The sequence below is a fragment of the Echiichthys vipera genome (genome assembly GCF_963691815.1).
Source record: "Echiichthys vipera genome assembly, chromosome: 5".
Taxonomy (NCBI): domain Eukaryota; kingdom Metazoa; phylum Chordata; class Actinopteri; order Perciformes; family Trachinidae; genus Echiichthys; species Echiichthys vipera.
Genome location: NC_139830.1, coordinates 1,356,263 through 1,376,262, shown reverse-complemented (window position 1 = coordinate 1,376,262; position 20,000 = coordinate 1,356,263). Strand labels below are relative to the sequence as shown.

General features: G+C 49.0%; 1 protein-coding gene across 3 annotated transcripts in view; it reads right to left on the bottom strand.

Annotated features, from left to right (window-relative positions):
* The window catches only part of plekhg2 (pleckstrin homology domain containing, family G (with RhoGef domain) member 2), a 90,257-nt gene that overhangs the window by 30,370 nt on the left and 39,887 nt on the right, over positions 1-20,000 (bottom strand). For all 3 annotated transcript variants that reach the window (XM_083913983.1, XM_083913985.1, XM_083913984.1), the window contains 2 exons: positions 8,704-8,770; positions 8,371-8,417 (listed from right to left, as the gene is read on the bottom strand). In XM_083913983.1, coding sequence (XP_083770109.1) covers positions 8,371-8,417; positions 8,704-8,770 — 114 coding nt within the window. The remainder of the gene's footprint in view (positions 1-8,370; positions 8,418-8,703; positions 8,771-20,000) is intronic.

Sequence of the window (20,000 nt, the reverse complement as noted above, 5' to 3'; positions counted from 1 at the left end):
GTCAGCTCAGGTCAACGCCAGATTAACATTATCATGACGTCCTCGCTCGCTCCCTGGAGGATGAACCCTTTCACGTGTTCAGCTCCATTAAAGCTTCTCAGGAGCAGAGTATTCGCTCCGTCCTGCAGACTCTGGAGGACGCTAGCGGGGCTTTAGATGCACTGATAAAGACGTTTTCAGGGGTGTGGAGTTCCAAAGAAGTGACACATGCATTCACACAAACGTCCTCCACAGTCGTGTTGGACGGCGGAGAAGTGAAGCTGTAATCTGGGATCTCAGTCAAATCCAGACTGAGGGAAAACCGACGCTGCGTGAAAAATCTAAAACATATGGTTGATATGAAAAATGTGCACCAGAGACATTCCTCGAAACTGGGCTTGGAAAGACGCCCATCAAGAAAAGGAGACTTCCTGCACACGAAACCCACTTCTGTGGCGTCTCCTCCAGACGAGAGTGAAGGAAGCAGAGGGAAAGATGTTCATTTATTATCTTTTCAGCCTTCTTCTCTAAACAGACGTGCACAGACGCACAGAGAGGAGTCAGTGCTGGTCTCTGTTGGTCCTCATTACAGACTGGAGCCAGTTGCCTCCGTGTTCTCACAGACTGTAGATAATTACAGCTGCTCCCCAGAGTCTGGACTCATCTCCACCAATCAGAGGTAACAGAACACCAGCCTGCAGTCTGCAGCGCCGCTCACGAGAGGATTCACCTCCTCAGCGCTCCGCTTACTCCCCTTCGACCGGCCTTTAAGTTTATGTTTCCAGGTCCAAACGAGTTCTCCAGCGTAGGTCAGCATCATATCTGCTGCCACACGTCACTGGGGCTACAAGACGATCACACACACGTTCAGTCTGAAGGGGAAAATAACGTTTTATGGATCTTAAAACGACCTTTGGCGCTGCTGTGTATTAATATCTTAGTCCAAGATATCTGAAGACTTGGTCCAAGTCTTAGTCCACGACATCTGAAGACTTGGTCCAAGTCTAAGACCATGATATCTGAAGACTTAGTCCAAGTCTAAGTCCACGATATCTGAAGACTTAGTCCAAGTCTTAGTCCACGATATCTGAAGACTTAGTCCAAGTCTTAGTCCGCGATATCTGAAGACTAAGTCCAAGTCTAAGTCTGCGATATCTGAAGACTTAGTCCAAGTCTTAGTCCACGATATCTGAAGACTTAGTCCAAGTCTTAGTCCACGATATCTGAAGACTTAGTCCAAGTCTTAGTCCGCGATATCTGAAGACTAAGTCCAAGTCTAAGTCCACGATATCTGAAGACTTAGTCCAAGTCTTAGTCCACGATATCTGAAGACTAAGTCCAAGTCTAAGTCTGCGATATCTGAAGACTTAGTCCAAGTCTAAGTCCACGATATCTGAAGACTTAGTCCAAGTCTAAGTCCACGATATCTGAAGACTTAGTCCAAGTCTAAGTCCATGATATCTGAAGACTAAGTCCAAGTCTAAGTCCACGATATCTGAAGAAATAGGACTAAATGCTGTAAAATGGCAACTGGTGCTGAGTGTGACGGTTAGACGACAAAAGGAGACGGTTAAGTTTCGGTGACAAAAGTTGACGTTAACGCTCTAAAACCCCGTCACCTGATTTCCTTCTTCGCTCTGAGCGTAAATGTTTCTACAGTAATAAATCGGAGGATAACAGTGGGTGAGGACGGCCGGCAGCAAAATACTTCATTCACCATTTTTCTGGTTCTTGCTTCCTGGTTTATTCTGTTTCCGGGTCTAAAGCCAGTGCAGTGGAGTGGGGAGCGTGCGCAGACGAGAAACCCAATAGTGCCCCGGGGAAGATGTTTCCATCTCTTCATTCCTCAGTTCCAGCTTCTTGAGTGAGGTCGAAGGTTGTTTCCACAGCTGGGCGACGGACTCATTAACAAACAGAGGAGCAGTTTAACAGTCCTGGGTTTCATCACTTCAACCTTTAACCCCTGAAGGTCGACGGAGCAGGAAGTGCACAGGTGTCGACCTTTGACCTCCCAGCAGCTGGAGCGGCGCCGATTTAAAGACGTTGTTTGTTTGTTTGTTTGTGTCTCAGTGTTTCCTGTCAAGAAGAACTTGTTCTAGGACCGAGGACGCATCAGTGAGGCGTTGAGATACGTCGCATTAACCTCTGACCTCTGACCTGTGACCTTTCACTCCGTCCTCACAGGAAATCGAGTTCCTGCTGGTGAACTTGAGCGGGCCGGACCTCGGTCTGAAGCCACTGCAGTGGAGTGGGGAGCATGCGCAGACGAGAAACCGATAGTGACCTGGGTAAGATGTTTGCATCTGAACAATCAGGTACTGAAGGAGTTCTCTGGGTCCGTTAACCGGGGTATGAGAGCTCTGATTTGACCCGGGGTCTGGTGTTTCCATGGAGAACTGGAGTCTGACCTTAACCTGAACATAATCAGGTTTTTAAACTGCATGGAAACGCACTGAACGAGGCCGATAACCCCCGATAACAATGACGTGACAACACTGGAAACTCTTGGAATGATTCAGAGGTGTTGAATCGGGCTCACACGTCACCTCAGTGCGGAGCGGCCCTCCGTAACCATAACTCCAAAGGCTGCGAGGGACATTCTTGAGCTGTTAACAGCAAATCAAATGCAGTTTAATGTTCCATCACGATCTCAGCAGGAGCTGTTTGCCAAAGTGCAGCGGTGAGACATCTGTTAGCAGGAAGAGGAGGAGGGCCAAACTAAAAGCCTCTCCGCGGAGCCAAGTTCTGTGTTGGCAGGCGGCTGCGGATCCCAGGAACATGCAAACTGCAGAATGTCTCCGTCTTATCATTTCATTGTTGTCCAATCATTAAACCCAAATTGTTTCCCCCCCAAAAAAGAGGCACAATATTAATTCTTTCCACTTGTATCAAGTACAAACAGACTTGTTCTAGGAATGAGGCAGAATGAGGCAGAATGAGGCACCAGAACTGAGACAAATACAGTTTTGTCTTGAAAGAAGTTGATTTATACAAGAAGCAGGAAACTCCAGGAGAACGCACGTCTGTGTTCACACACGGAGCAGGAACCAGGAGAACGCACGTCTGTGTTCACACACGGAGCAGGAACCAGGAGAACACACGTCTGTGTTCACACACGGAGCAGGAACCAGGAGAACACACGTCTGTGTTCACACACGGAGCAGGAACCAGGAGAACACACGTCTGTGTTCACACACGGAGCAGGAACCAGGAGAACACACGTCTGTGTTCACACACGGAGCAGGAACCAGGAGAACACACGTCTGTGTTCACACACGGAGCAGGAACGAACCTTAAGGCCTTTGACCAGTGTGAGCGCAACCGTACCACGTCTAGGAGCGGCACGCTTGCCGTCCACGGCCCGTTTGGGAGAGGTGGGCTTTAAAGCACGTTTGCACGTTTACGAGCACGAGCGTGCGCACGTGTACGAGCACGAGCGTGCGCGGAGGTGGAGTGTTTACTGCAGATTTGGTCGATGAAAAGATTCAAAAACAGTCGACAAGACGCACAAAAACTCCGAGGTCTACGGAAAGATCTGGAAACAAAGCCACGCATCGCCATGACGTCATCAGTGCGTGTGACGTGTTACGGCGTGATGACGTATAGGCAGCAAGAAGCATTCTCCGAGGCCCAGGTAGTGTGAGTACAAACGGGCCTGGAGGGGGGGACAAGGACCCTAAAGCACGGGGCACGGAGGCACAGTGGGAGGGCGCCCTAAAAGACCTGCATATATTCATATATGTGCTAATTTTGATGGGAAACAAGTTCAACTGTCTCAACCCAAGATGACGGCGGACATGTTCTTATTTACTGTGTGATATTTGCGCTCCTGTTCCCCTCAGAGGACAAATGAAGCTCTTAAAAAGATCTGAAACGTTGGAACGATCTGAGGTAAACTCAATAACCTGCACTCGGAGACAAAGACACTTTGCCTTCCGTGCGCGTTGAGTCCGACCGTCACTGGAATATTTCCCAGCTCTGCAGAAACTTGGCTCTCAGGACGTCCCCCCATCGGTTTACAGCATTACAAACAGACTCGAACACACGTCCAAGTGGAGTTTAGCGGCATAAATTAGCCCAGCATCTGTCTCCGCGCTCCCTCCGGATCGACCCGCTGAGATTACACTCACGTCTGTTAATATCGTTTTAATGGCGGCCCGTCCCGTGATTCATTACGCCAATGCAGAGTGTTGTGATGTTTGTGAGAGAGAGAGGGAGACGTTGGGCTTCAGATGGCGAGGAAGCCGCATTCCTGGAGGCATTTTTGTTATGTCTCTCTCTGCACAGAAGAACTAACCAAACAAAGACTCTCATCTCCGCGGGTTCCCCGCGGGGCGACACACGGGGTCACAAACCTGCAACCACGGCAGATTGTGCTCCGGCTCTGACCCAGCGGATCACCGTGGAAACACACACACACACACACACACACACACACGGAGCGCTGAGCGAGCGTCTTCTCTTCTGGTGAACACATTACTGTCTCTTTGTTAAAGCGCTGCACAGACACACACGGCTGTTCTTATCTGGTGATCAGGCCGCTGCTGAACGGGCCGACCGGACCACAGTCACTAAAGATATCACAACGATCACTAAGAGACGTTAAATGACCACAAACAGACAGAAAACAGCTTCACACGGACCAAAATCACTTCAAAGAACCGAAAAACTGATAAAAAAGATGCAAAATGACAAAAAAAATAGATGCAAATCGACTCCAGAGACACAAAACCAACGCAAAAGGACGCCATGAGGTTCAAAATGACTAAAAATACACAGAAAATACCGACCGAGACACAAAGAAGTGAAAAAAATGATGCAAAATCATTGCAAAAAGATGCAAAATGACAAAAAAAAGATGCAAAACAATCACAGAGAAGCCAAACTACAACAAAGAGATGTTAAAACAAACACAAGTTCGAGCAAAATGGCTAAAAATAGATGAAACACCAAAGACTGAAATATGTCTATAGTCACATCTGTCTGTGTGTAAATACACTCCCTGTGTGTGTGTGTGTGTGTGTGTGTGTGTGTGTGTGTGTGTGTGTGTGTGTGTGTGTGTGTGTGTGTGTGTGTGTGTGTGTGTGTGTGTGTGTGTGTGTGTGTCTCCATTAAACTCCAATAAAAAGAAGTAGGTCAAACGCTCTCAGACTCAAACTCTCTGCAGCGGTTTTTGAAACTGTGAAATTGACGCCACAGGCACGGGCGGATTCAGACACAAAGGGCCCCTGGGCACAGATGTGTGAGAGCCCCCCCCCCCCCCCCCCTTAAATTTCAGAGTCATGTTTATTCATTTTGACACTCCTCTTTGGTCTTTTGCATCTTTTTATAATGAGATGTTTAATGTTTCTATGTGTTTAGTTTGTGTCTGCTTTAATCATCTGCACCTTCTTCTGGGTTTTCTGCATCTTTGTGCATTTATCTTAGGTCATTTTGCATCTTTTTGTGGTGGTTTTGCATCTATTTTTAGTCATTTTGCATCTTTTTGTGCTGGTTTTGCATCTATTTTTAGTCATTTTGCATCTTTTTGTGCTGGTTTTGCATCTATTTTTAGTCATTTTGCATCTTTTTGTGCTGGTTTTGCATCTATTTTTAGTCATTTTGCATCTTTTTGTGCTGGTTTTGCATCTATTTTTAGTCATTTTGCATCTTTTTGTGCTGGTCTTGCATCTATTTTTAGTCATTTTGCATCTTTTTGTGCTGGTTTTGCATCTATTTTTAGACATTTTGCATCTTTTTGTGCTGGTTTTGCATCTATTTCCAGTCATTTTGCATCTTTATGTGGTGGTTTTGCATCTATTTTTAGTCATTTTGCATCTTTTTGTGGTGGTTTTGCATCTATTTTTAGTCATTTTGCATCTTTTTGTGCTGGTTTTGCATCTATTTTTAGACATTTTGCATCTTTTTGTGCTGGTTTTGCATCTATTTTTAGTCATTTTGCATCTTTTTGTGCTGGTTTTGCATCTATTTTTAGTCATTTTGCATCTTTTTGTGCTGGTTTTGCATCTATTTTTAGTCATTTTGCATCTTTTTGTGGTGGTTTTGCATCTATTTTTAGTCATTTTGCATCTTTTTGTGGTGGTTTTGCATCTATTTTTAGACATTTTGCATCTTTTTGTGCTGGTTTTGCATCTATTTCCAGTCATTTTGCATCTTTATGTGGTGGTTTTGCATCTATTTTTAGTCATTTTGCATCTTTTTGTGGTGGTTTTGCATCTATTTTTAGTCATTTTGCATCTTTTTGTGCTGGTTTTGCATCTATTTTTAGACATTTTGCATCTTTTTGTGCTGGTTTTGCATCTATTTTTAGTCATTTTGCATCTTTTTGTGCTGGTTTTGCATCTATTTTTAGTCATTTTGCATCTTTTTGTGCTGGTTTTGCATCTATTTTTAGACATTTTGCATCTTTTTGTGCTGGTTTTGCATCTATTTTTAGTCATTTTGCATCTTTTTGTGGTGGTTTTGCATCTATTTTTAGTCATTTTGCATCTTTTTGTGCTGGTTTTGCATCTATTTTTAGTCATTTTGCATCTTTTTGTGCTGGTTTTGCATCTATTTTTAGTCATTTTGCATCTTTTTGTGCTGGTTTTGCATCTATTTTTAGACATTTTGCATCTTTTTGTGCTGGTTTTGCATCTATTTTTAGTCATTTTGCATCTTTTTGTGGTGGTTTTGCATCTATTTTTAGACATTTTGCATCTTTTTGTGCTGGTTTTGCATCTATTTTTAGTCATTTTGCATCTTTTTGTGGTGGTTTTGCGTCAGTGTGCAGCCTGAGGGGGTTCGAGCTCACGGCTCAGCGGCCACCAGTCTTTTTAACAGTCAGCACTAAATCCTCTATAACAGACTGGGATCAGACCGTGGAGAACAACATATTAAGACAATAGAAGCAGATGGTTTGCAGCCCTCCCTTCAGAAGAGCACGCCAACAACCGTCGGCGTGAAAAAGACACATTTCACAGAGTTTCCTGCAGAGAGAGAAACGCTGACAGCAGCCAGACAACGTCCAGCTTAGTCAGGGAGACCAAAACACATGTTTGTGTCGGCGACCGCACATTCAGGGATCAAGGACTTCTGCGTCACGCTGGCAACGGCGACGCCATCATCAAAGCGCTGTAAAGGAGTCTGAGGACGGCTCTCCGGCGCAGATGTCCTCCAGTCGCCTCTGTCTCCGCTGATCTCAGGCTGCAGCTCCTCTGCATCAGTCTGACGGACAGACGAGCGTTGGAGCGACGGAGCCTCGGTTCAGACGCCACGGTTCGATATTTATCCTCCATGTTTCCATTTAAGAAGCTTTTTTTTCACTAAACGTCTTTGTGTTGTTTTCTTATTTGAACAAAGGGAACATGTGAAAACTAAAAACAGGAGAAGTTTCTGACAAGAAGCAGGAAAACATCCAGAGTCCAAACTCATCACACACACGTCTTCGCTCCTGTGATGTCAAAGTGTCCTCTAGGAGCCAAAACGTGTGTTAAAGTGTCCTCTAGGAGCATAAACGTGTGTTAAAGTGTCCTCTAGGAGCATAAACGTGTGCTAAAGTGTCCTCTAGGAGCATAAACGTGTGCTAAAGTGTCCTCTAGGAGCATAAACGTGTGTTAAAGTGTCCTCTAGGAGCATAAACGTGTGTTAAAGTGTCCTCTAGGAGCATAAACGTGTGCTAAAGTCTCCTCTAGGAGCATAAACGTGTGCCAAAGTGTCCTCTAGGAGCATAAACGTGTGCTAAAGTGTCCTCTAGGAGCATAAACGTGTGCCAAAGTGTCCTCTAGGAGCATAAACGTGTGCTAAAGTCTCCTCTAGGAGCATAAACGTGTGCCAAAGTGTCCTCTAGGAGCATAAACGTGTGCTAAAGTGTCCTCTAGGAGCATAAACGTGTGCCAAAGTGTCCTCTAGGAGCACAAACTTGTGCTAAAGTGTCCTCTAGGAGCATAAACGTGTGCCAAAGTGTCCTCTAGGAGCATAAACGTGTGCTAAAGTGTCCTCTAGGAGCATAAACGTGTGTTAAAGTGTCCTCTAGGAGCATAAACGTGTGTTAAAGTGTCCTCTAGGAGCATAAACGTATGTTAAAGTGTCCTCTAGGAGCATAAACGTGTGCTAAAGTGTCCTCTAGGAGCATAAACGTGTGTTAAAGTGTCCTCTAGGAGCATAAACGTGTGTTAAAGTGTCCTCTAGGAGCATAAACGTGTGTTAAAGTGTCCTCTAGGAGCATAAACGTGTGTTAAAGTGTCCTCTAGGAGCATAAACGTGTGTTAAAGTGTCCTCTAGGAGCATAAACGTGTGTTAAAGTGTCCTCTAGGAGCATAAACGTGTGCTAAAGTGTCCTCTAGGAGCATAAACGTGTGCTAAAGTGTCCTCTAGGAGCCAACACACACGCACACACACACACACACTTACTTTGGGTAGTTCATGCAGTAGAGTGTGTAGATGTCGAACGCTTCACTCTGAAAGGAAACAAACAACAGAACAAACGTCATCATTCACTTCTACAGAAACCCTTCACACACACACACACACACACACACACACACACACACACACACACACACACACACACACACACACACACACACACACACACACACACACACACACACACACACACACACACACACACACACACACACACACACACACACACACACACACACACACACACACACACACACACACACACACACACACACACACACACACACACTCACTCACTCTCTCTCTCTCAGTACTCACCCTCTCTACGAAGCACTCTGCGATGGCCGCGGCGTGAGGACACCTCTCTAAATCCTCCAGCAGGTCACTGAGGAGACACAGAAGAGCCGCAGGTTAGAAACCAGAGCCGCCGCACACTTTACACCCGCGGAGCTGAGGTAAGACACCATCTAATCAAACCATTCACACACATTCACACACCCATACGCAGCACGCGGAGCAATTCAGGGTTAAGTGTCTCGCCCAAGGACACTTTGACATTGGGATCGAACCCCTGATCTCTCTGGAGGACGACCCACTCTTCCACTGAGCCACAGTCACCCCTGACGTGTAAATGTGGTTTGTTGTTCCCTACTGGACGTCACTATTATTATTGTTATTTGTGTGTTTTGCTTTCAAAGCACTTTGTAAACTGCTGTTCTTAAAGGGGGCGGCACGTCTGTGTGGTGGTCAGCACTGTCGCCTCACAGCGAGAGGGTTCCTGGTTCGAACCCCTGTGTGGAGTTTGCGTGTTCTCCCTGTGTCTGCGTGGGTTTTCTCCGGGTTCTCCGGTTTCCTCCCACAGTCCAAAGACGTGCAGGTGTTGGGTTCATTGATGACTCTAAATCACCCGTAGGTGTGAATGGTTGTCTGTCTCTGTTCGTCTCTATGTGTCCTGTGATAGACTGGCGTCCTGTCCAGGGTGGACCCCGCCTCACGCCCGATGTCAGCTGCGATCGGCTCCAGCCCCCCACGACCCCGACAGGGACAAGAGGCTGAAGATGAATGAATGAATGAATGATGAATGTTTTCAAAAGTCTCAAAATGACTAAAGAGCCAACCAGACCCCCTAACTGCTCTTTTTGGGCTCCCTCATTCATCTCACCTCCACACAGAAGGGCCCCAGAAGGGATTTGAACCAGGAACCCACTCACTGTGAGGCGACAGTGCTAACCACCACGCCACGTTTTTCTCCATTCACAGAAAAACAACATTTTTGATTCATATGACAACGCAGAGGTCTTCTTCTTCACCTCCTGCACCCAGACAGGAAACCTTTGTACTGCTTCAGCCTCCACAAAGACTTCCCTTTCACAATAAAAGCATCTTTTAAAAGAGCTGTTTGTGTTCAGAGAGGAGAAAGACGCCTCTACGAGCTCTCCGCACACTTCTGTTTCCCCTGAATTCAACTTTATTCACAGAGTTAAATCAAAACATGTGGAAAGATTCGACTCTGGGGAAGAAATTGAGTTTGAAAAGTTAAAGTGGTTCAACTCAGAGAGGGCCAAAGTGGTCCAGCGTGGAGAGGGCCAAAGTGGTCCAGCGTGGAGAGGGCCAAAGTGGTCCCTCGGGGGTCGGCCGTTGGACGTTCTGCTCCACTTCTCTCGTGGAGTAAACGCAGAAAACTGCAGCTCTGGAGTTTGTCTTCTTCATCGCCTGCTGTGGCGTTTTCATGGAGGTTTACGTTCTCGCTGAGTCGTCACCTCGGAGCAGAAGAAGGCTGCGGACAGGAGACGCCTCTGCTCATCGTAACTCCGCGGCACAAAAAAGGAAAACGCGTGAACGCCTTTGGCTCGGAGTCACTTCGCGTTCAGGGGCCGTATTTCTCGAGCGTCTTAGAGTTTCATGTTACACTTAAGAAGCCAAGATGCCATCTCTGGGGATCGGTCGTTTCTACGGACGCAGAAATGACGCCACCTTAAATCTCATTTACGGCACAAAGTAAAGTCGTGACTCAGCTCCGAGAGCGACACTTCCCAGTCCTGCTCTCCGCTGAACGTGCCAGTAAGACGCTTGATGACTAACTTTTAGGTGCAGCTTTCAGCGAAGTCAAATCTTAGCAGAGTTCTTAGGAGCGATTCTAAGGGCGCCCTCCCACTGTGCCTCCGTCCCGTGCCCCAGCACGTGTCACGGCTAAAGTCTGGTTCCTTTGACCAGTGTGAGTGCAACCGTACCACGTCTAGGAGCGGCACGCTTGCCGTCCACGGCCCGTTTGGGAGAGGTGGGCTTTAGTAAAGCACGTTTGCACGTGTACGAGCACGAGCGTGCGCACGTGTACGAGCACGAGGCCTACGGCGGTTCTGAGGTCATTTCCTGTGCGCCTGTTGGGACGTAGAAAAAAGAAGGAGGGACCATGCGCGGACATTTCAAACAATGGCGGCGAAAGGTTCACGTTGGTGTGATGCGGAGGTGGAGTGTTTACTGCAGATTTGGTCGATGAAAAGATTCAAAAACAGTCGACAAGACGCACAAAAACTCCGAGGTCTACGGAAAGATCTGGAAACAAAGCCACGCATCGCCATGACGTCATCAATGCGTGTGACGTGTTACGGCGTGATGACGTATAGGCAGCAAGAAGCATTCTCCGAGGCCCAGGTAGTGTGAGTACAAACGGGCCTGGAGGGGGGGACAAGGACCCTAAAGCACGGGGCATGGGACGGAGGCACAGTGGGAGGGCGCCCTGAGACGCTTGATAAACACGGCCCCAGGTTTCTGCTCTCAGAGTCACACTCCGGTCTTCGGGTCCTTCTCACACTGGTGCTGAGTCATTGGTCTCGTCTCAGCGTGAAAGACGCAGCAGTAAAAGCTCGGCTCGTGTCTTTGGTTCATAGACTCTGTGATCTACAGCGTGTTGTAACCTCTCGTAGGTGCACGCGGTGACTCTTCAGGGCTTTAAATCCCTGCACAGAGCGCGGACAGTTTGAGACAAAGCGGGGCCGTTTCCTGGCAGCTGAGGCTCCACAACACATCCCATAATATTTCACAACTCAGGGAAAAAAGACGTAAGACAACAAACACTTGAAGCCGAGGGGACGGACGTCACACACAGCGGTGTGTTCAGAGGCGTCTGATGGATGGAGCCATCACCAGGACTTTCTCCAGGACTCTGGTGTTCGTGTTTGAACCCAAACGTCTTTAACTAAAGGATCAGACCAGAGCAAGTGAGCCCAGAGGAGCTCCAGCACCAGGGTCACAGGACTCTGGTGTTCATGTTTGAACCCAAACGTCTTTAACTAAAGGATCAGACCAGAGCAAGTGAGCCCAGAGGAGCTCCAGCACCAGGGTCACAGATGGAGCTCAGAGTGTGGTATTATGTCTCGCGTCAATTTTGCTCCAATTTTTCCAGAATTTTGCTCCAGTTTTGTTCCAATATGCTCTAATTTTGCTCCAGTTTTTCCAGAATTTTTGCCCCAATTTTGCTCCAATTTTTGCTCCAATTTGCTCCAGTTTTTCCAGAATTTTCCCCCAATTTTGCTCCAATTTTTGCTTCAGTTTTTCCAGAATTTTTCTCCAATTTTGCCCCAGTTTGCTCCAGTTTTGTTCCAATTTTGCTCCAGTTTTTCCAGAATTTTGCCCCAATTTTGCTCGAATTTGCTCCAGTTTTGTTTCAATTTTCTTCCAACTTTGCTCCAGTTTTGCTCCATTTTTGCTCCATTTTTTCTCCAGTTTTTCTCCAACCAAACTGAAATAGTTTTGTTGCCTAAAGCTAAACTTAAACGTACCATAAGTGACGAGTGAACGTGTTGTCCCAACGTACGTCGCAGGGTCCCTTTGTTTCAGATGAAGTTCTTGTGAACGTCAATGCTGAGCAAGTAACAGTAGAATAAACATTAAGTGGCTTTTGTACAAGTAAAGTAGTCCCTCTGTGTTTCTCTATACTGGAGTTTTACCTAATTCTTCTGCAGAATCCTGAAAATGAAACTCGTGAACATGGGAACTTGGAAAAACGAAGGCTGCAGCGTGAGAAACACGGAGCCTTTAAAGGTTTGTCTTGGCAGCTCTTTGACGTTTCTTCACCTGTACTCCTGAATGTCTCCGCGCTCGTGTGCGTGTCAGGGACGTTTAAAGAGCTCTGTGCAGCAGGCGCACAGTCCAAACTGTAAAAGGAACTGTTGCACGGAAACTTCTGGAACAATCCCTGACAGCTTTTGTTTTCACTTCCTGGAGCAGACTTTGGTTGCTAAGCATAAACGCGGGGCCAAGTGTGTGAGGAAACCCTGGAGCCTCGCTCGCCGTTTTCAATGGAGCGATTTAACACGACATCAGAGTCGCTGCGCCACGAAGGAGAGACGTCAACATGGAGCGATGTTTGTGCACGGAGCAGAGGAGGAAGTCCAAGTATGTGACGAGAGAGGGAAGAGGAGCATAAATCTGCAGGAGGGGAACAAAGAGGAGAAGGGTTCGTTCTCTCTTTCCTCAGTCAGACTCAACCGGCTGGTCTGGGGATTGAACCTACAACCTCCTGATCATGGGCTCACTCCTTTAACCTTCAGGGCACCACTGATCCAACAGTCACACAACTTATTCACAGTTTCATTTATCAAACGGGACCAAACACAGAAAATCAGAGCGGGAAACCAGAACCAAACAGAACCTAACGAATCCCAACAGGGTGAAACAGAAAACTGGACAAAAAAGGGCCGAACTGGACCAAACAGGCGACCAGAACCAGACAACTGGACCAAACAGGCGACCAGAACCAAACAACTGGACCAAACAGGCGACCAGAACCAAACAACTAAACCAAACAGGCGACCAGAACCAAGCAACTGGACCAAACAGGCGACCAGAACCAAACAACTGGACCAAACAGGCGACCAGAACCAAACAACTGGACCAAACAGACAACCAGAACCAAACAACCGGACCAAACAGACAACCAGAACCAAACAACTGGACCAACAGGGTCAGACAGAACCAAACATCTGAGCTCAACAGATAAATGGGACCAAACTGGGTAAAACAGGACCAAGTACTGGACAAAATAGAGCCAAACAGAACTGAATGAAACCAAAAAACTGGATCCAACAGGTCCAAACAGTGCAAAGGGTTCAAACACAAACAAATCAAAAACAGGGACAAACAAGACCCAGATATGACCAAGAAGAACCAAACAGAACCTAACAAATCCCAACAGGGTCAAACAGAACCAAGTACTGGACAAAAGGGCCAAACTAAACCAAACAGGCGACCAGAACCAAACATCTGAGCTCAGCAGATGAATGGGACCAAACTGGGTTAAACAGAACCAAACAACTGGACTAAACAAGAACAAAATGCACCAAACAAGTCCCAACAGGGTCAGACAGAACCAGAAACTGGACAAAAAAGGGCAGAACTAAACCACACAACACGCTGGTAATTTACAGTTCACAAATGGAAAGGACCATCTTTTCCATAGCACGTGAAGGCAGCATGGCTGACACCAAACAACTGGACCAAACAAGCTGACCAGAACCAAACAACTGGACTAAACAACAACCCAACAGGGTCAGACAGAACCAAACACTGGACAAAGCAGGAAAAAATGGGACCAAACATGAACCAAACAGTCCAACCAAAACCAGGACCGGATCAAACCAGAAGACTGGACAGGTCCAAACAAGCTGACCAGAACCAAACAACAAGACTAAACAACAACCCAACAGGGTAAAACAGAACCAAGTACTGGACAAAAAAGGGCCGAACTAAACCAAACAGGCGACCAGAACCAAACATCTGAGCTCAACAGGTAAATGGGACCAAACTGGGTTAAAACAGAACCAAGTACTGGACAAATAGGGCCAAACAGAACTGAATAAAGTCCCAAAACTGGACCCAACAGGACCAAAACAAGAGAGGTCCAAACAGTGAAAAGGATTCAAACAGAAACAAACCAACAACAGGACCAAACAAGACCCAAATCTGACCAAGAAGAACCAAACAGAACCTAACAAATCCCAACAGGGTGAAACAGAACCAAAAACTGGACAAAAGGGCCAAACTAAACCAAACAGGAGACCAGAACCAAACAACTGGACCAAACAAGAACAAAATGCACCAAACAAGTCCCAACAGGGTCAGACAGAACCAAAAACTGGACAAAGTAGGAATAAATGGGACCAAACATGAACCAAACAGTCCAATCAAAACCAGGACCGGATCAAACCAGAAGACCGGACAGGTCCAAACAAGCTGACCAGAACCAAACAACAGGACCAAACAACAAGACCAAACACCAACCCAACAAGGTAAAACAGAACCAAGTACTGGACAAAAAAGGGCCGAACTAAACCAAACAGGAGACCAGAACCAAACAACTGAGCTCAACAGATAAATGGGACCAAACTGGGTAAAACAGAACCAAGTACTGGACTAAATAAGACCAATATGGGCCAAACCAGTCCCAACAGGGTCAGACAGAACCAAAACTGGACCTCACATAACAATAAATGATCTTAGGGGAGTTTATGAGTCTCACCTTCGCTGTGACAGAAATGAGTCGAGCTGCATTTCATTTGGGTTTTTGTTCAAAGTTTTTCTTCTTCTCCTTCTTCTTCTTCTTCTTCTTCTTCTTCTTCTTCTTCTTCTTCTCTAATGACGCAGACACTGCCCCCTGGTGGTGCCCGTTTACACTCAGAATAAACCATTATCATTGTAACGGCGGGGGTGTGATTTAAAAAACGTTGATCCACTCAGAGGCAAAGAGCTTTTTAGTGCGTTGGCCGTCACACACACACACACACACACACACACACACACACAGAATCGTTTCCTTCTACATATTTGATTTAAAATCAGAGCAAACGAGTTTCGTCACTTCTGGAACTGAACCTGGATCTCTTCAGCTCTCTGTCGGACACGCAAAGCATCATGGGAGATGTAGTTTCATGCACAAATCCTTCTGTTCGATGAAGGTTTCCGCGCTGCACGCTCGTGCTCGTACACGTGCGCACGCTCGTGCTCGTACACGTGCAAACGTGCTTTACTAAAGCCCACCTCTCCCAAACGGGCCGTGGACGGCAAGCGTGCCGCTCCTAGACGTGGTACGGTTGCACTCACACTGGTCAAAGGAACCAGACTTTAGCCGTGAAACGTGCTGGGGCACGGGACGGAGGCACAGTGGGAGGGCGCCCTTACAGCACACAAGTTCGTTTCACATTTTTAGCATCAGTATTTATTAAGGGGTTTATATTTAAACCCAAACAGACTCTTTATCGTGGTTTACTGGGAGGAACCAAGCATCTAGAGGTGAAATCAGACATTCAGCACCCCCACAGCCAGAATGGAACAATCCACATGTTGCGTATTTTGCAAGGATTGAACCGTGAGATCGGCAGAATCCGGCGCATCGTAGCGAATCGCCGATGAGTTGAGTGTTCGGGGTCGGATCTGTGTTTGTTTACTTCCTGTTTGCTTTGAGTTCTGCACCGAACGTCTTCAGTGTGACCAATAACAAGGGTTCAATTACAGATATGTGAGGTTAGTTTCCTCTCCAACACACACACACACACACACACACACACACACACACACACACACACACACACACACACACACACACACACACACACACACACACACACACACACACAACACACACACACACACACACACACACGAGGTTAAGCCACAAACTCTCACTGCATTCTCAGTTAACAAGCTGAAATCAAGTCTGTCATTATCACACACACACACACACACACACACACACACACACTCGCTCTCTCTCCTCTGGCGTCAGGCCTCATTTTGTGGCCGGCGGACATCATTAGTGAGGGATTGTGGGAGAGAGAGGGAAGAGGGAATTCTGGGTGTTTTTCTTTTTGTTTTTTATGGAGTGACCACAGAGAGAGAGAGAGAGGGGGGGAGAGAGAGAGAGAGAGAGAGAGAGAGAGAGAGAGAGAGAGAGAGAGAGAGAGAGCGAGCACGCCACAATCAAAACAGTTTAATACGGCCGAGAGTAAATGAGGGAAATAAAGAGACAGACAGACGGACGCAGGGTCACACAGACACAGAGATCACTTTTGAAGGATTTTGCCGTCGCCATGTTGTTTTTTCGGACCCAGACGTGACCATATTTGGACAAGAGGGGCGGAGCTGGGGACGGACGTCACGAACCTAAGCGCTAAAGACAGAAACGTTATTTATTTGTCGCACGGTCGCATCGTTCCCTGGAGTGCGAGCAGCCTCTGCAGCAGGTGAACCGGGGTCAGGTGGGGTCAGGCGTCTGCACATGCTCAGTAGGGTCTAACAGCCCCTCCCACTCCAGGTGGGGTCAGGCGTCTGCACCTGCTCAGTAGGGTCTAACGGCCCCTCCCACTCCAGGTGGGGTCAGGCGTCTGCACCTGCTCAGTAGGGTCTAACGGCCCCTCCCACTCCAGGTGGGGTCAGGCGTCTGCACATGCTCAGTAGGGTCTAACGGCCCCTCCCACTCCAGGTGGGGTCAGGCGTCTGCACATGCTCAGTAGGGTCTAACGGCCCCTCCCACTCCAGGTGGGATGATGCGTCTGCACCTGCTCAGTAGGGTCTAACGGCCCCTCCCACTCCAGGTGGGGTCAGGCGTCTGCACATGCTCAGTAGGGTCTAACGGCCCCTCCCACTCCAGGTGGGGTCAGGCGTCTGCACATGCTCAGTAGGGTCTAACGGCCCCTCCCACTCCAGGTGGGGTCAGGCGTCTGCACATGCTCAGTAGGGTCTAACGGCCCCTCCCTGGTTTTTGACCCGGAAACAGAAAAGATCAGGAAGCACCATGGAGTCCAACGTCACCATGGAGACCAACGTCACTACCAAGGAGTCCAACGTCACCATGGAGACCAACGTCACCAAGGAGACCAACGTCACCAAGGAGACCAATGTCACCAAGGAGACCAACGTCACCATGGAGACCAACGTCACCAAGGAGTCCAACGTCACCATGGAGACCAACGTCACTACCAAGGAGTCCAACGTCACCATGGAGACCAACGTCACCAAGGAGTCCAACGTCACCATGGAGACCAATGTCACCAAGGAGACCAACGTCACCAAGGAGACCAACGTCACCATGGAGACCAATGTCACCAAGGAGTCCAACGTCACCATGGAGACCAACGTCACTACCAAGGAGTCCAACGTCACCATGGAGACCAACGTCTCCAAGGAGATGTCACCATGGAGACGTCACCATGGAGACCAACGTCATTACCAAGGAGACCTGTTTCTGTCCAAAAGGCCTCCACTTATACTCATTTATTAAAGTTATTTATAGTTATTTTACATCTATTTGAAGACATTTTGCATTTAATTATGAGAAGAAGATGAAGAAGAAGAGTTTCTTTAACGATCTCACAAAGGGAAATTCAGTTGTTTCACTCTTATAGTTATTTTTCATCTATTTAAAGTCGTTTCATTTCCACCGACTGTTCCTCGTCATTCTGCACATTCTTCTCTGCTCATGTAACCGGGGAGAGACCCCCCCTCAGGCTCCTGTGTGACTGTAAACACACGGGACGGCGCCCACGCAGCGCCGCGGGGCTCAGTGCCCTGCTCACGCACACGCTGACACGCAGCGAGGAGGAGGAGGAGGAGGAGCCGCGGATCAAACGCCAACGCCTTCACTCCCCCTCACAGTTTATCACGTCACGTCATTTTCTCAGGATTCAGCTCCTAAAAACACAAACGTAACCCTGACCCCGTGACCCCGTGACCCCGTGACCCCGGGACCCCGTCCTCCTGCGGGCCGGGGGCCAAACCAAACAGACGTCTCTGGTTTTCATCGCCCGTCTGTAACCGAGTGATGAAGAGCAGCTGAGGGTGAAGCGTCGAAGCATCGTTAAACACGGAGAGCAGCGGGTCGTCCTCTCACACACGCTGAGACGGGACGTTCAGGGTCAAACGGGTCCGGTTCTGTGGGGTTCTGGTGGGACCGCCCCGCTGACCCGCCTCACCCCAGACCCGCCTCACCGCAGACCCGCCTCACCGCAGACCCACCGCCCCGCAGACCCGCCTCACCGCAGACCCACCGCCCCGCAGACCCACCTCAGCTCAGACCCGCCTCACCGCAGACCAGCCTCACCGCAGACCGACCTCACCACAGACCCGCCTCACCGCAGACCCGCCTCACCGCAGACCCACCGCCCCGCAGACCCGCCTCACCGCAGACCCACCGCCCCGCAGACCCACCTCAGCTCAGACCCGCCTCACCGCAGACCAGCCTCACCGCAGACCCACCTCACCGCAGACCCATCTCACCGCAGACCCACCTCACCACAGACCCATCTCACCGCAGACCGACCTCACCGCAGACCCACCTCACCGCAGACCCGCCTCACCGCAGACCCGCCTAACCGCAGACCCGCCTCACCGCAGACCGACCTCACCGCAGACCCGCCTCACCGCAGACCCACCTCACCGCAGACCGACCTCACCGCAGACCGACCTCACCGCAGACCGACCTCACCGCAGACCCGCCTCACCGCAGACCGACCTCACCGCAGACCCGCCTCACCGCAGACCCAACTCACCGCAGACCCGCCTCACCGCAGACCCGCCTCACCGCAGACCCGCCTCACCGCAGACCCGCCTCACCGCAGACCCACCTCACCGCAGACCCGCCTCACCGCAGACCCGCCTCACCGCAGACCCATCTCACCGCAGACCCACCTCACCGCAGACCCGCCTCACTGCAGACCCGCCTCACCGCAGACCCGCCTCACCGCAGACCGACCTCACCGCAGACCCATCTCACCGCACACCCACCTCACCGCAGACCGACCTCACCGCAGACCGACCTCACCGCAGACCCGCCTCACTGCAGACCCATCTCACCGCAGACCCGCCTCACCGCAGACCCACCTCACCGCAGACCCGCCTCACCGCAGACCCGCCTCACCGCAGACCCGCCTCACCGCAGACCCACCGCCCCGCAGACCCGCCTCACTGCAGACCCGCCTCACCGCAGACCCGCAGACCCACCGCCCCGCAGACCCGCCTCACCGCAGACCCACCGCCCCACAGACCCACCGCCCCGCAGACCCGCCTCACCGCAGACCCGCCTCACGTGGCGGTCCAGTATCATTCATTATTAACTTTAATACTCTGAGGTACGACTGTTCTCAGGCCCATAACTCATGACGTAAAACAAAGGGAGGAGGTGTTACAGGAGGACACACACACACACACACACACACACACACACACACACACACACACACACACACACACTCAGGTTAACAGGCTGACGAATGGAAACTCTCCCCCAGGGTCCTCACAAGAATAGCAGAGCACGTGTGTTTGTGAGGTCTTGTTAGCATGGACGGCTAAAGGTCAAAATCCCCCCCCCCCCCCCCACACACACACACACACCCGTCAGCCTCTGACATCACTGACACACACGCCGCTTGGGCCCAGTGCATCATGGGAACGCAGAGCCGACGATGATGTGGTCCAGTCAGACTTCATAGTCTTTACTTCAGTGTCTCTTTGTAGTTGTTTTGTGTCTCTTTGAGGTTGTTTTGTGTCTCTTTGTAGTTGTTTTGTGTCTCTTTGTAGTTGTTTTGTGTCTCTTTGAGGTTGTTTTGTGTCTCTTTGTAGTTGTT